This window comes from Schistocerca nitens, chromosome 11 (assembly GCF_023898315.1).
Source record: "Schistocerca nitens isolate TAMUIC-IGC-003100 chromosome 11, iqSchNite1.1, whole genome shotgun sequence".
NCBI classification, from domain to species: domain Eukaryota; kingdom Metazoa; phylum Arthropoda; class Insecta; order Orthoptera; family Acrididae; genus Schistocerca; species Schistocerca nitens.
This window is the reverse complement of record NC_064624.1, coordinates 199,196,193-199,213,732: the sequence shown is the minus strand read 5'-3', so window position 1 is coordinate 199,213,732 and position 17,540 is coordinate 199,196,193. Positions and strand designations below refer to the sequence as shown.

General features: G+C 47.9%; 1 protein-coding gene across 1 annotated transcript in view; it reads left to right on the top strand.

Moving 5' to 3' along the window:
- The window catches only part of LOC126213571 (translation initiation factor IF-2-like), a 156,370-nt gene extending 140,095 nt beyond the window's left edge, over positions 1-16,275 (top strand). The window contains exons 2-4 of the mRNA XM_049941417.1: positions 3,219-3,495; positions 11,175-11,339; positions 13,171-16,275. Coding sequence (XP_049797374.1) covers positions 3,219-3,495; positions 11,175-11,339; positions 13,171-13,521 — 793 coding nt within the window. The 3' untranslated portion in view covers positions 13,522-16,275. The remainder of the gene's footprint in view (positions 1-3,218; positions 3,496-11,174; positions 11,340-13,170) is intronic.
- Positions 16,276-17,540: the final 1,265 nt, after the last annotated feature.

Here is a 17,540-nt window from a genome sequence, read left to right as displayed (position 1 = left end):
GTGCTTTTGTCCACTGCCAGATCACCGTAGACATTCTGCAAGCGCCTATGAATATCTGAGATGCCCTGGTTTTCCAACAAAAGAAACTCGATCACTGCCCGTTGTTTGCAACGCACATCCGTTACAGACGCCATTTTAACAGCTCCGTACAGCGCTGCCACCTGTCGGAAGTCAATTAAACTATACGAGACGAAGCGGAAATGTTTGAAAATATTCCACAAGAAATTTCCGGTTGTTTCAACCAAAATTGGCCGAGAAAAAAAATGTGTTGCATTACTTATTGAACTGCCCTCGTATATGCCTTGGGCTAAGCTACAGATCAGCATCACACAGCTGTGACCGAGCGGTTCTAGGCACTTCAGTCCAAAACCGCGCTGCTGTTACGGTCGCAGGCTCGAATCCTGCCTCGGGCATGGATGTGTGTAATGTTCTTACGTTGGTTAGGTTTAAGGGGGGTAGGACGTCAAACGGGCCGACTTGGAGCAGGAGAGCCACCACAGGACATTTTAATTTCCACTGTCCATACTTTTACAAGCAAATTCATGAAACTTTGGCAGCATGACCAGGAAGGATTCGGGATTCACGCTCACAGCAGTGGAAGTTCAAAAACATAACAAAATAAATTTTTTTTACATGTGTAATTTCATCATTTTTTGCTTACTATTGGCTGCATTTGTTGATATAGGCACATTTTTCTTCACAAGTAAGAGAGATTCTTCGATGAATTTTGCACAGCATACAAAGCATACTTACAGGTGAACTTAACTCTAGAATTTTCCAAATCTATTAAAAACTGTGGTAAAAATTGAGATAATTAACTACAAAATTTGATTTTTTTCCAAACATAAAGTTTAAAATCTAACAGCTCATTCATTTTTCATGAATTAAATAGATTCTAGAGTTTCAGACACCTCTAAGTATGGTTTGTATGCTGTGCAGAATTCATCGAACTGTCTCTCTTACTAATGAAGAAAAGTGTACCTATAGCAACAAATACAGCCAATAGTAAGTGAAAAAATGATGAAATTTTACATGTAGAAAAAATATATTTTGCTATATTTTCGAACTTCCACTGCTATGAGTGTGAATCCAGAGTCCTTCCTGGTCATGCTGACAAAGTTTTATGAATTTATTTGTAAAAGTATAGACGGTGGAAATTAAATTGTTCTGTGGTGCCCCTCCTGCTACAAGTAGGCCTGTTTGACATCCTACCCCCCTTAAGTAGTTCTGTCTGCTGGACTGATGACCTCAGATTAATCCCATAGTGCTTAGAGCCATTTGAATCATTTTTGAACAGATCAGCATGTCACTGCAACCAGTTGTTCATGCTTTCATATTCACCGTCTTAGTAAACTAACAACACAACTGTGGATACATCCATAACAGCAGGCATTATCATTACGTCACTGGATGAATCTGATGCGTCGGATCGAACATTCCTCTTGACCCGTTTGCACCAGTGTTATGAAGACAGTACAAGCTGACATGAGGTGTTTTTGTGCCCGTGGACTTTTGTTGGACGGGGTGATGAGGAACTTTCCATCAATGTCACATGTTGTTGTTGTTGTTGTCTTCAGTCCAGAGACAGGTCTGATGTAGCTCTCAATGCTACTCTATCCTGTGCAAGCTTGTTCATCTCCCAGTGCCTACTGCAACCTACATCCTTCTGAATCTGCTCAGTGTATTCATCTCCTGGTCTCCCTCTACGATTTTTACCCTCCACGCTGCCCTCCAATGCTAAATTTGTGATCCCTTGATGCCTCAGAACATGTCCTACCAACCGGTCCCTTCTTCTTCTCAAGTTGTGCCACAAATTTCTCTTCTCTCCAATTCTATTCAATACCTCCTCATTATTATGTGATCCACTCATGTAATCTTCAGCATTCCTCTGTAGCACCACATTTCAAAAGCTTCTATTCACCTGTTGTTTAAACTGTTTATTGCCCATGTTTCACTTCCATACATGGCTACACTCCATACAAATACTTTCAGAAACGACTTCCTGACACTTAAATCTATACTCGATGTTAACAAATCTCTGTTCTTCAGAAACGCTTTCCTTGCCATTGCCAGTCTACATTTTATATCCTCTCTACTTCGACCATCATGTTATTTTGCTCCCGAAATAACAAAACTCCTTTACTACTTTAAGTGTCTCATTTCCTAATCTAATTCCCTCAGCATCACCTGACTTAATTCGACTACATTCCATCATCCTCGTTTTGCTTTTGTTGATGTTAATCTTATATCCTCCCTCCAAGACACCATCCATTCCGTTCAACTGCTCTTCCAAGTCCTTTGCTGTCTCTGACAGAATTACCCTGTCATCGGCAAACATCAAAGTTTTTATTTCTTCTCCATGAGTTTCAATACCTACTCCGAATTTTTCTTTTGTTTCCTTTACTGCTTGCTCAATATACAGCTTGAATAACATCGGGGAGAGGCTACAACCCTGTCTCACTCCTTTCCCAACCACTGCTTCCCTTTCGTGCCCCTCAACTCTTATAACTGCCATCTGGTTTCTGTACAAATTGTAAATAGCCTTTCGCTCCCTGTATTTTACCCCTGCCACCTTCAGAATTTGAAAGAGAGTATTCCAGTCAACATTGTCAAAAGCTTTCTGTAAGTCTACAAATGCTGGAAACGTAGGTTTGCCTTTCCTTTCTTCTAAGATAAGTCATAGGGTCAGTATCGCCTCACGTGTTCCAACATTTCTACGGAATCCAAACTGATCTTCCCCGAGGTCGGCTTCTACCAGTTTTTCCATTCGTCTGTAAAGAATTCGCGTTAGTATTTTGCAGCTGTGACTTATTAAACTGATAGTTCGGTAATTTTCACATCTGTCAACACCTGCTTTCTTTGGTATTGGAATTATTATATTCTTCTTGAAGTCTGAGGGTATTTCGCCTGTCTCATACATCGTGCTCATCAGATGGTTTTGTAAGGACTGGCTCTCCCAAGTCCGTCAGTAGTTCCAATGGAATGTTGTCTACACCCGGGGCCTTGTTTCGACTCAGGTCTTTCAATGCTCTGTCAGACAGGATTTCTCATGTGTTTTTGTGACCTCACACGCACAGGTGACCCCCAAGTTTCCATTAGATGACAGTAGCCCAGGTGTTTCTTTTGCGCCGCCGCAGCCTGATTTACGAGCCCGGCACAGGGCGCCCCGCAACTTCCCCGTGTGTAACGCCCCCGCCGCCCCCTCGGTCTGCCCGCAGGCTGTTGCTGGTGCTGTCGGCGGCGGCGCTGTCGTCGGCCGCCCCCGACTCGGCGGCGGAGGAGTACGAGTACGAGGACGAGGAGGAGGCGGCGCCGGCGCCGCCCCCGCCGCCCCCGTCGCCGGCCAGGGGCGGCTCGCGGCTCAACGCGCTGCTCGGCTCGAGGGGCGCCGCGGGGGGCAGGCCCGCCTCCCCGCTGAGCAGGGGGGCCAAGCCCGCCGCCCCCGCCAAGGCCGCCGAGCCCGCGCCGCCTCCGCCGCCCCCGCAGCCGGAGCCGGTAAGTCGCGCGCCGCAGCCTGACCACCCTGTTACCCAAATGTCACCTCACCGACTCACAGGTGACAACCTCACCTAAAACTGAACCTCTCACCTTCCCCATTGCTACCACTGGATCAAGGGGTCCCACGGTCGATTCCCCGCCGGGTCGAGGATTTTCTCCGCCCGGGAACCGGCTGTTTGTGTTGTACTCATCATCTCATTATCATTTGTCAAGGGGCGGGTTGGAACTGGAAAAGCGGGAAATTGTACGGGCGCCGATGACCTCGATGTTGAGTGCCCCACAAACTAACATCATGATAATGTTACTTAAAATCCGTCTTGACTGCAAATTTTTTTATTCATATGACCGGTCTCGGTTCATTCAGAACCATCTTCAGATCTGATATTTCAGTTGCAGGAGTAACCCGTCCAAATCCAGCAACTTCGACATGCTGCGTGACGCAGATCTGAAGACGCTTCTGAATGAACCGAAACCGGTCATATGAATATAAAAATTTGCAATCAAGACGGATTATGAGTAACATTATAAAATCACTGATTGCTGTTATCCCATAAGACATTAAGAATTGGGATGGAAGTCATTAAAGCAAAGACGTTTTTCGTCGCGGCGAGATCTATTTACGAAATTTCAGTCACCAACTTTCCCTTCCGAATGCGAAAATATTTTGTTGAGCCCAACCTACATAGAGAAATCAGAGATCGAACAGAAAGGTTTAGGTGTTCGTTTTTCCCGCGCGCTGTTCGGGAGTGGAATGGTAGAGAGATAGAATGATTGTGGTTTGATGAACCCTCTGGCAAGCACTTAAATGTGAATTGCAGAGTAGTCATGTAGATGTAGATGTAGATGTCTGTTTTTGCAAAATAATATCGCAATCCTGCCCCCCGGTTGGCCGTGCGGTCTAACGTGCGCCTGGTCCCCGGCACAAATCCGCCCAGCGGATTTGTGTCGAGGTCCGGTGAGCGGGCCAGTGTGTGGATGGCTTTTAGGCGGTTTTCCATCTGCCTGAGCGAATGCGGGCTGGTTTCCCTTATTCCGGCTCAGCTACGCAATGTCGGCGATTGCTGCGCAAACAAGTTCTCCACGTACGCGTACACCACCATTGCTCTACCACGGAAACGTATAGGGGCTACACTCGTCTGGTGTGAGACGTTCCCTGGGGGGTCCACCGCGGACAGAACAGCACAATAACCCTGAGTTCGGTGTGGGGCGGCGGAGGGGTGAAGTGGACTGCGGTAGTCGTCGTGGGGCTGTGGACCACTGCGGCTGCGGCGGAGACAGAGCCTCTCCGTCGTTTCTAGGTCCCCGGTTAACATACGATACAATACATACAACATCATGATCAAATGGCTCTGAGCACTATGGTACTTAACTTCTGTGGTCATCAGTGCCCTAGAACTTAGAACTACTTAAACCTAACCAACCTAAGGACATCACACACTTCCTTGCCCGAGGCAGGATTCGAACCTGCGACCGTTGCGGTCGTGCGGTTCCAGACTGTAGCGCCTAGAACCGCTCGGCCACCAGCATCATGATCATCATCTGAACTTTCTGCTCCTGTACCTGAGTGATCACCATGTCTGACTCTCGCGTGTAGGATCAGACTTCGATTCCCGATACTGCCAGGGATTTTCCTTGATGGGAGGATGGAAACGGGGCCCACACAACCTGGTGATGCCAACTGAGAAGCTCCTCGAGTGATTAGTTGCGGCTACGAGGTCTGCCGATGCGACAACGGCCGGGAGACGTCGCAGGCTGACCCCACACGCCTCCTTACTCTAACCAGATGACGTCACTGGTAAAGGACAACACGGCGGTCGGTCGATCACGATTGGCTCTCCTGGTACCAGAAGGAGAAGCTTCTATAGGATCTGAACGCCAGTGCCTAGCCATTGTTGTCCTAAAGCGGTATGCCGCCATTCTAAAAAGAAAAACACTCGACGATATCTGAGTGCTGTCGAATGTAACTATTTGTACCATATTAACGAATTCGTTGGTAGCTTAGGGCGAAGAGTAGCTGGTCATAGACACGCTAGTCTGAATCTCGCCACCACCGTACTTTTTTATTTTTCGAAACTCCATATCATCTGACGAGGTGGTGCAGTGGTTAGCACACTGGACTCACAGTCGGGTGGACGACGGTTCAAACCCACGTCCTGCCATCCCGATTAAGGGTTTCCTGTGATTTCCCTAAATCACTTCAGGTAAATGCTGGGATGGTTCCTGTGAAAGGGCACGGGCTTCTTCCTTCCCCATCCTTCCTCAATTGATGTGACCATTGACCTCGCTCTTTGGTCCCCTCACCCAAATCAACCAACCAAAACTCCATACCTACTCAAAACTGGAAATGTTAATTAACAGGTATGAAATAATAATGTTTCAAATAAAAAATAACATATTTTTGTCCTATTGGTCATTTGGAAATAATCAGTAAGTTGCCGTGGTCGATCTGTAGAAATTCTTCTCCCTGACGTTTCGTTCTCAACTACGGAGAACATCTTCGGAGGTGAGTCGACGACTGGCTGCTAGGAGCTGGGGCCGCCGCTTATATGGATATCGTAGAGGGCGCCACCGCACGTCACGTGGCGTCGATGTGCAGCTATCTCTGGCTATCGTCTGTTCTCTCGATTGCAGGCAATCGATTGTCACGTGATTGATGCAACGTCGACCGCCATATCTTATCCAATTTTAATCCTTCTTCTTTGCGATTAAAATTGTATTGATGTTTGTGGATTTCAATTGCCTCTCTATACATACGTGTATAATAGTGCCACGTCCGCGCTAGCACGCTTGTCTCACCAAATTTTATTTCGTGATCTCCATCCTTAAAAACATGTTCCGCTACTGCCGATTTGTCGATATGTCCCAAGCGACAGTTTCTTTTGTGCTCCGTCAAGCGTGTATTGATGCTTCTTTTTGTAGTTCCTATGTAAACCCTGCCACAACTATACCGAATTTTATATACCCCGTGACAATCGATTGCCTGCAATCGAGAGAACAGACGATAGCCAGAGACAGCCACACATCGACGCCACGTGACGCGCGGTGGCGCCCTCTACGGTCTCCATATAAGCGGCGGCCCCAGCTCCTAGCAGCCAGTCGTCGACTCACCTCCGAAGATGTTCTCCGTAGTTGAGAACGAAACGCCAGGGAGAAGAATTTCTACAAATCGACCACGGCAACTTAGCCCGGAAGTGTTTACTGATAAAGACGCCGGCAGTGAAAGCCCACATGGGATGATTTGGAAATAAGTTAAAAATTGATACAGACAAGCAAAACGCCTTCTTTTTAAATGAGAGAATATACAGGGTGTTTCAAAAATGACCGGTATATTTGAAACGGCAATACAAACTAAACGAGCAGCGATAGAAATACACCATTTGCTGCAATATGCTTGGGACAACAGTACATTTTCAGGCGGACAAACTTTCGAAATTACAGTAGTTACAATTTTCAACAACAGATGGCGCTGCAAGTGATGTGAAAGATATAGACAACAACGCAGTCTGTGGGTGCGCCATTCTGTACGTCGTCTTTCTGCTGTAAGCGTGTGCTGTTCACAACGTGCAAGTGTGCTGTAGACAACATGTAGTTACAATTTTCAACAACAGATGGCGCTGCAAGTGATGTGAAAGATATAGACAACAACGCAGTCTGTGGGTGCGCCATTCTGTACGTCGTCTTTCTGCTGTAAGCGTGTGCTGTTCACAACGTGCAAGTGTGCTGTAGACAACATGGTTTATTCCTTAGAAAAGAGGATTTTTCTGGTGTTGGACTTCCACCGCCTAGAACACAGTGTTGTTGCAACAAGACGAAGTTTTCAACGGAGGTTTAATGTAACCAAAGGACCAAAAAGCGATACAATAAAGGATCTGTTTGAAAAATTTCAACGGACTGGGAACGTGCTGGAAAGGTAGGGCGACCGCGTACGGCAACCACAGAGGGCAACGCGCAGCTAGTGCAGCAGGTGATCCGACAGCGGCCTCGGGTTTCCGTGTGCCGTGTTGCAGCTGCGGTCCAAATGACGCCAACGTCCACGTATCGTCTCGTGCGCCAGAGTTTACACCTCTATCCGTACAAAATTCAAACGCGGCAACCCCTCAGCGCCGCTACCATTGCTGCACGAGAGACATTCGCTAACGATATAGTGCACAGGATTGATGACGGCGATATGCATGTGGAGAGCATTTGGTTTACTGACGAAGCTTATTTTTACCTGGACGGCTTCGTCAATAAACAGAACTGGCGCATACGGGGAACCGAAAAGCCCCATGTTGCAGTCCCATCGTCCCTGCATCCTCAAAAAGTACTGGTCTGGGCCGCCATTTCTTCCAAAGGAATCATTGGCCCATTTTTCAGATCCGAAACGATTACTGCATCACGCTATCTGGACATTCTTCGTGAATTTGTGGCGGTACAAACTGCCTTAGACGACACTGCGAACACCTCGTGGTTTATGCAAGACGGTGCCCGGCCACATCGCACGGCCGACGTCTTTAATTTCCTGAATGAATATTTCGATGATCGTGTGAATGCTTTGGGCTATCCGAAACATACAGGAGGCGGCGTGGATTGGCCTCCCTATTCGCCAGACATGAACCCCTGTGACTTCTTTCTGTGGGGACACTTGAAAGACCAGGTGTACCGCCAGAATCCAGAAACAATTGAACAGCTGAAGCAGTACATCTCATCTGCATGTGAAGCCATTCCGCCAGACACGTTGTCAAAGGTTTCGGGTAATTTCATTCAGAGACTACGCCATATTATTGCTAGGCATGGTGGATATGTGGAAAATATCGTACTATAGAGTTTCCCAGACCGCAGCGCCATCTGTTGTTGAAAATTGTAACTACTGTAATTTCGAAAGTTTGTCTGCCTGAAAATGTAATGTTGTCCCAAGCATATTGCAACAAACGGTGTATTTCTATCGCTGCTCGTTTAGTTTTTATTGCCGTTTCAAATATACCGGTCATTTTTGAAACACCCTGTATATACATCAATAACAGATGTACTGTTCAATTTATCGCAATTTCTATTTTCATATATACTCTATCTTTCTCATTTTTGTGCCAAATTCCAATTTTTTTGTAAATGTTCCAATTATAGTGTGAATAATAGTAATCGGAGATAAGAAAATTATTTTTTATTAAATTTATCATTCTGTATTTCCTAACTAACATATGCATCTGTCAATAAATTGGGTGGGTTCAAACACGCAAGTGGTCCTGGGTTGATTCAGAAAGTATCACTTCTTCTGATGTGGCACGCAAGATGCTACCATGCTATTCAGTAACGATCCCATCTGGTGCAATATCCAACAAAGAAGAGTGAGTGATTCCAAGCACCACGAGTAACTTGCTTGAGCCTCAGCCGCGTTACGGTGGGTGAAGGGAGGTGCGGTCACGCTTCAGAAACGTTGGGACTCCATTCATCTCCTAAATGCCTCTGGAGAGTGCGGGACCAAACAGCAGAACGCACAGTTAAGAGGTGTCCACGTCAGGCATACAATGGTGATCTGACAGCTCTATGCCAAGTGACTTACAGCACTGTGCACTGCAATAGGTGTCAAATTTGGACATTACATACTTTTGGATACAGGCTGGTCCATTGATAGTGACCGGGCCGAATGGCTCACGAGATAAGCGTCAAACGAAAAAACTACAAACAACGAAACTCGTCTAGCTTGAAGGGGGAAACCAGATGGCGCTACGGTTCGCCCGCTAGATGCCGCAGCCATAGGTCGAACGGATATCAACTGCGTTCTTTTAAATAGGAACCCTCATTTTTTATTGCACACTAAATGCCACTACATAACTCTTCATATTAACCTTAAACCACACTGACGCATCATTCATACTGCTAAAACAAATTTATATCATTTTACACACACAAAAAGACATACACTACTGGCCATTAAAATTGCTACACCACGAAAATGTGCTACAGACGCGAAATTTAACCGACAGGAAGAAGATGCTGTGATATACAAATGATTAGCTTTTCAGAGCATTCACACGAGGATGGCGCCGGTGGCGACACCTACAACGTGCTGACACGAGAAAGTTTCCAAACGATTTTTCATACACAAACAGCAGTTGACCGGCGTTGCCTGGTGAAACGTTGTTGTGATGCCTCGTGTAAGGAGGAGAAATGCGTACCATCACGTTTCCGACTTTGATAAAGGTCGGATTTTAGCCTATCGCGATTGCGGTTTATTGTATCGCGACATTGCTGCTCGCGTCGGTCGAGATCCGATGACTGTTAGCGGAATATGGAATCGGTGGGTTCAGGAGGGTAATACGGAACGCCGTGCTGGGTCCCAACGGCCTGGTATCACTAGCAGTCGAGATGACAGGCATCTTATCCGCACGGCTGTAACGGAACGTGCAGCCACGTCTCGATCCCTGAGTCAACAGATGGGGACGTTTGCAAGACAACAACCATCTGCACGAACAGTTCGACGACGTTTGCAGCGCACGGACTATCAGCTCGGAGACCGTGGCTGCCGTTACCCTTGACGCTGCATCACAGACAGGAGTGCCTGCGATGGTGTACTCGACGACGAACCTGGGTGCACGAATGGCAAAACGTCATTTTTTCGGACGAATCCAGGTTCTGTTTGCAGCATCGTGATGGTCGCATCCGTGTTTGGCGACATCGCGGTGAACGCACATTGGAAGCGTGTATTCGTCATTGTCATACTGGCGTATCACCCGGCGTGATGGTATGGGGTGCCATTGGTTACACGTCTCGGTCACCTCTTGTTCGCATTGACGGCACTTTGAACAGTGGACGTTACATTTCAGATGTGTTACGACCCGTGGCTCTAGCCTTCACTCGATCCCTGCGAAACCCTACATTTCAGCAGGATAATGCACGACCGCATGTTGCAGGTCCTGTACGGGCCTTTGTGGGTACAGAAAATGTTCGACTACTGCCCTGGCCAGCACATTCTCCGGATCTCTCACCAACTGAAAACGTCTGGTCAATGGTGGCCGAGCAACTGGCTCGTCATAATACGGCAGTCACTACTCTTGATGAACTGTGGTATCGTGTTGAAGCTGCACGGGCAGCTGTACCTGTACACGCCATCCGAGCTCTGTTTCACTCAATGCCCAGCATAATCGAGACCGTTATTACGGCCAGAGGTCGTTGTTCTGGGTACTGATTTCTCAGGATGTATGCACCCAAATTGCGTGAAAATGTAATCACATGTCAGTTGTAGTATAATATATTTGTCCAATGAATACCCGTTTATGATCTGCATTTCCTCTTGGTGTAGCAATTTTAATGGCCAGTAGTGTAATAACAGTTTATGAAAATACTAGAACAATTTATGAAAAACATTTATTACTCTAGTGCAGTCTAGTGGCCACAATGGAAACTAAATCATAGTCATGTCCTATTCTGCCCTCTATCGGCTGATACATAAACTACGTGCGCGTCCAGTCTCGCGTCACCATCTGTCACTATCCAGCTCTGAGACACATCTCCCACTTAACCGCCTCCAAGGCAGGATCGGAATACGGCGCTACGCCTCACAGTGCCTCCCTTGTATGCTGCAAGCGACTTGTCCAGTGTGGCATCAACCTGGGACCAGCTTTGGAATCACTCAGTTAGGTCTCCACTGGAGGGAGGGGTGTTTTGGGAGGGTGTGACGTGCGTGTCTCGTCTTGCAGGCGGAGGCTGAGGAGGGCAGCGAGGAGGAGGGAGCGGAGGAGGACCAGCAGGCGGCCACCACCACCACCGAGCCTCCCAAGAAGGGCCTGGTGCGCGGCGGCGTGCGGCCCTTCCGCAGCAACGACGACCTGCTGGCAGCACTCAAGCGCAGGAGGCAGCAGCAGGTAAACAACAACAACAACAACAACAACAAGGGGGGTGGGGGGTGAGGTTTCTGGGGAAATCTTCTCGGGTTACCACCTGAAGGCACAGGGGGGGATTGGGGGGGGGGAGGGGCTTCTCGGGAAATCCTCTCCGTTTGTCAGCTGAGTCGTGTTGCCGAAACGTTTCGACCAGTTTCCTACTCGCCGTCTTCAGGTGAATTGGCAGGCTTGTGTGCAGTCTGTAGCTGCTGGAATGCAGAGCCCTTTGCTGAAAGGCCCAACAGGTAGGCCACTCACATCACGGTTGGTGGTGGGGGGCGTGGACTGTGGCACGGAGGGGAGTCTGGACATCGAGTCCCGGTGCTGCCCTTCTTCGTTACTGCCAGTGCCGGCATATACAGTATACAGCGTGTCCCAAAAAGAATGACCCGATTTTAACTTGTAATAATATTGAGACAAATGTCACGAGGTAACTGAAACAGCGCTAGATGTAATCGGCACGGTCTAGAGTTTCAGAAAAAAATCGCTAGATGTTGTTACGAGCGCAGTTTCCTCAATGCCAACGTGCCTCAACGTTACTGCCAGTGCCGACATATGCCGGAAATGGCATATGTTCTGTGTACCACAGTCCCAAGGACGCCACTGTGATGGTGTGGTGGACGACAACTCTTAGAAGGCAGGTACCGATCTCTGTGCATCGGCTTTCGGTGAACACTATGTCGCAAAGTACCATCTGTTTTTTTTATAAACCATGACATCTAAAATGGAAGCGTCCCATCACTTTCAGCCTCTATGGTTGCTCGTACTCTAGTCCGGCTCTCCTACTGCGCCTGTGGCTAGCCGGCGCTCCCTTTTCTTCCCTTCGTGTAGAGGCCGCTCGTGATGCGGTGACATCCCAGTCAGTGTGCTGTTGGCTGACGTCGTCTCACAGCCCTCTCTGCAGCATCGTTCTTGATCTTCGTGCTGGTGCTTGATGTTACACTGGAACACTACACTTGCCTGTCCGATTTTTTTAATAACCATTTTGCAAATCCCGTGTCCGGCCATCCTGATTTAGGTTTTCCGTGATTTCCCCAAATCGCTGGACTCGCATTCGGGAGGACGACGGTTCAATCCCGCGTCCGGCCATCCTGATTTAGGTTTTCCGTGATTTCCCTAAATCGCTCCAGGCAAATGCCGGGATGGTTCCTTTCAAAGGGCACGGCCGACTTCCTTCCCCGTCCTTCCCTAATCCGATGAGACCGATGACCTCGCTGTCTGGCCTCCTTCTCCAAAACGACCAACCAACCGACCATTTTGCAATGATCCTGTGTACCCCAGTAGTAGCCCGCCCAGCCAGCCGCACCGTCTAACGCGCTGCTTCCCGAGTGGAAGGGCGTGCCGCTCCCCGGCACGAATCCGCCTGGCCGATTAGTGTCGATCCAGTGTGCCGGCCAGCTTGTGGACGGTTTTTGAGACGGTTATCCACCATCCTCGGCTGATTCCCCTTACTCCACCTCAGTTACACTATGTCGGCGATCGCTGCGTAAACACTGTCTCCACGTATGCGTACACTGTAATTACTCTACCCCGCAATCATTTGTGGTTACACTCATCTGGTAGACATTCCCAGGGGGAGGGGGGATTCCACTCAGGGCCAAACTGTGCAATAACCCTGGGTTCAGTGTGGGCTGGGGGTGGGGTGGGTGGACTGCTGTGGCCTGTTCTGGGGTTGTGAAGCACTGAGGGCTAGAGTGGGACGAAGCCTCTCCATCGTTTCTAGGTCCCCGGTTCAATACACACACACCTTACTAGTGAGCAATAAAGTCTGCACAGTGGAGCCTAGTGAGAACCCGCGATGCGGTGCCCGCAGGTATCCTTGGGTGGCCACCACGGCGGGTCGGCGGGCCGCAGCACGACCACCACCACGGAGGCGTCGGCGGAGGTGACGGCGAGCAAGAGCCGCAGCACGCAGGCCTCCGGCGGCGGCAGCCGGCGGGGGCGGTTCAACGGGGGCGGGGCGCGCGCCGCCGCCGGCTCCAGCAGCGACGCCGCCGTCGTGCAGCCGCCGCCCTCCGCCTCCGGGGGCGGCAGGAGCCGCTTCTCCGGCCGGCGCGGCGCAGCCTCCTCCGCCGCCGCTGACCTGGACGCCTCCGAGCAGCAGGCGGACGAGCAGCCCGCCCCCGCCAGGTCCGGCAAGGCGTTCCGCGGCCGCCGCCAGTGAGAGCCCGGCCGCCGCTCGCCCACGCCCACGACGGTATTTATTTCTGCTCCCAAAGACAGCCGACCCACAACCCGCTGCCCTCTAGCGACCCGGAGCCCCCGGAGGAGGCTGGCCGGCACGCGGAGTACCCCGACCTCTGGCCGGGAGCCCGCGCGCCGGCCGCCCCTCCGCCACCACCTCACAGCGACCACTGAGTGACGTACCCAGACTGGCAGCAGTGCCGCTAACCCTACTGAGGGTAGTTCCCCAAACCGCCGCTAGGCAGCGCTAGGAAGTCACCAGCAATATTCGCCCGTTACCGAACTACAGACAGCTTTGAATGCCAACCCCTAACCTGTGGGGTCCCTTTCCAGTTGGTAGTCCTTAGAGTGCCTCTAGGGTAACACTAAATAATCTTTCCCAAGTCGAGCCAGCTTGCTAGAAGCTGACACATTTGTACTTCCCCAACACACCACCAGACCTCGCTAGGAAGACATCAACATTACTCGTCCCACAGTGGGCCCACCATCAGTTCCTCATCCTCCCTCCTTCCTCCACCCTCCCTGCCGTTCTTCACTTGCATATACTTCTCCAAAATCCTAGTAGACAGAGCTAAATAGGTACCAGACGTCCTCTACACTCAAGAATAAATGTTGACAACCGACCCAATGTACGTCCCTCCAGTTGGCAGTTCCTCAAAGTCATGCTAGGACAACATTAAGCCATTTCCCCAAGCCTAGCCACCTTGCAACATGTATCCACACACCACTGCGTCACTCCTGTGTTAACAGTTCCCAAAAACACCAAAAATCCACTCTAAAAATCCACTGCCCGCTAGCCAAAATCGACCAACTTCGACAACCCATCCCCCTTGCCATTAAAAACCTTTCATGTCCTCAGTTCTAAATTACAGCAGATGGCTCTAAAAACACATCAGACAGTTTCTAAACCCAAGCAAAAATATCCATCCCCATCACACTATATCTTCTTCCAGTTGGTAGTACCTCAACAGATCGCTACAAAAACAAAGCCACCCATTCCCAAGTCATTCCAGTAGACACGCACTCCCACACTTGTAGTTTACCAAAGTACCAATAGGCTCCCTAAAAAGCATCACGAAAACTCAACTATTACTTTGCAAATGCATTCCTCCCCCGTTGGTAGCTCTTTGTTCTTCAGATTCCACTAGGGAAATAACAGCATTTGCCCTGCACTGATGAAAGAGAGCAATCCATCAAACGTAATTTCATTAACATTGTAACTAGATCTCCAAGACGGCACTATTTTGTGCTGTTTATATGTTACAATCTTCACATCATGTATCGCTACTATGAGCCACTCACTTTCCACTCTGCTACACGCCACATGGATCAACAAAACCTCAGTAGGTTGTGCTAGGAAAACAACATTCTCTTTTCACGAGTGAAGTACAACCAACTTTCATTAAATATTCCCTTCACACTGAATGAGATCTCATTCCACTAGGAAGACGCCAGAGGTGTCCCTCTCCAACGAGTTCTGAACAGCCATTCCTTTACCACTGCACTTCACCCCTGAAGATCCTTAGGAAGGCACTAGCATTTTATCTTTACTTTCAACAGCTATCCCCTCATTTCTGTACCATCTGCCTGTCACTTTCTCAAAATGTCAGTAGATGATGCCAAGCTCTATTCAATATACAGATCCACCTTCACTGGGGAAGAAACAATGGTGATTCATCCAAAGACACCACAACTGCCATCCTAGTAGACATCGGACAGCTCTCCCTTCAAATGAACTCAGACATCCTGTGTCTCAAATAGCCAACAGAGCAGGGTAACCAAAGTTGACTCTGAGGATGAAATATATCTGATTTACTTGTCTGCCGTCTTATAGTCTTGTGCTGCAAGTTTAGGAGCCTTAGTCTGATCCTTGCTACAGGAGATCTCTGTGCCTTAATCATAGTTGGATGATCATCTATTCAGAAAACCCTACGATGTCCAAAAAATTCTGGTGCCAAAAAGATCACATCTTGAAAATGCTACCAACATACTTGCTGCATATTCTTAGCTACACTGGCTCAGCAACTAAGTGAGATTCACATCAATACACCTCATAAGGGGACATATTTCTCAACCCTGGTTATTCGTTCTGTGAACCTACCAACAAGTTCCCGCCTTCCATTGGGGATGTCAAAGGGTATTTTTGCGGTGTCGTGGTGCATTCTAGTAGAGTAAGAATACAATAAAAATTTCCATTTAGCAATGTTTCAGTTGAGTGTGATGGTGTTGACGACAGTTGGTGGCACCTGGTGAAATGACGGTGACTCCATTTTTGTGAACACCAAAGTTGTTGCTACTGTGCATTCTCCTCCCCCCGTCCCCTCCCCCCCTCAGAGTTCTGGGTACGTCACTGTGTGCAGAGACTGAACGCCACCGAGCAACCCTTCTCCAGGGCAGTTCGCGGGAGTACGCGCTAGTGCCGAACTTACGGATCCACCTGGACTGGGCTCCACTCTCGGAAAAGTGCAATAAAACCACAAACAGCAGCAGATCCTACTGCAATGGACAGTACGAACTCTCTCATATCTACCAGTACAATAAACTTTCATCATTAACTGGATGGCAGGAAATGAATCTTATGTGTATAGTTAGTTGCAAATAAGGCTGACGGCAGGTTACGGCCACCTCGGAACAGTCACTTGCCACTTAAACTTACAGTCATGTTCAAGTTTGTTCTGTAATTCCACTACAGCCTGTTCTGTCAATAAAGTAACTTGTATAAACCTCTGGAAAAGTTTGCCTTTTCCCCTACAGCGTAACTTTTCCCACACCACACATTCCCATCCTCACTCCTTTTTTATTTACAGGTGGAAATTTCAGGCTGACGGATGCAAAGTGAAGAACTAAATGTGGGGCTATTACCACTGAGAACAGCTTATCTAGATGAAATGTAGGTACGTTGTACTTCATAAGATTTGAAGAAGGCAGATGGATGTTGGTCCCATTTGTTCTTATATTTTCCTCTCAGCTGCAGTTTTGATTCTTGTCCAGTCCCCAAGGCAACAAGCACAACATGTGGCCCAAAGTGTGGTACTAACACCACAGAGTACCATTTATGCGAAAGAAAAATATTCCGTCTAGGAATTCTGTGATTCCCAGTTGGTCCTTAAATACCCCTTTGAACTGCACTTTTCTGCCTGGGCCAATATCCAAGTCGGCAGGCATAACATGAGGCCCAAGGTGTGGGGTTACTGCCACAAGGTACCAAACTTCACTCAGTTTACACTCACTGAGTAGAGATGGGCAAAACTGTTCTTTTCAGAGATCGGATCAGAACTGTTCACTCCCTGAAATGAACTAGCTCTTTTTCATGACACACCACTCATTCACAATAGAAAATAAATGGAAGGCACATTGTCCTTTAAACTTGGTTTATTCCAGTACTATACCTGTATTTTGAAGTTATTTGATCCTATTTTGCAGTAACACAGGTAATGAGTAAGAATTTTGTATTGTTTATTGCAATTTCCAAGATATGACAAAGTTTTTGATTAGTGATTTATTTTGCACTATCGTGGTTTTTTTGGGTGATCGGAAAATGTTGTAACTTGAGATTTACATTAACAATATATTTGGCTATAATGTATTAAAATTTCATTAACCTCGCACAAATACATCGCAAGCCATATATTTTTAAAGTGAACGTTTCCTTCCGAAGACGCCTAAAATCTCAAAATCCGTACCAGAATAAGAAAAAAATATATAAATTTGACTGTAAGACTAAAGTGCTGCATATAGCCTTACGCAGAATAAAACAAGGAAAATATTGGTGTATCACATTTTGCGATACGTTTATCAGTTCGCCCGTAACTAAAGCGTAAATTCGAGTGTCCATAATAAAAAATCCTATAGTAAGAGGAGTCGTCAGGAACCTAATCTGATCAGTTTAAACAAATAAAAATAAAATAAAAACAAATGATGTATACATAACATAATAATGTAATGTACATAGCGGTATTACTACGAAGAACAATATCCAGTAGAGACGAACTCCGACGC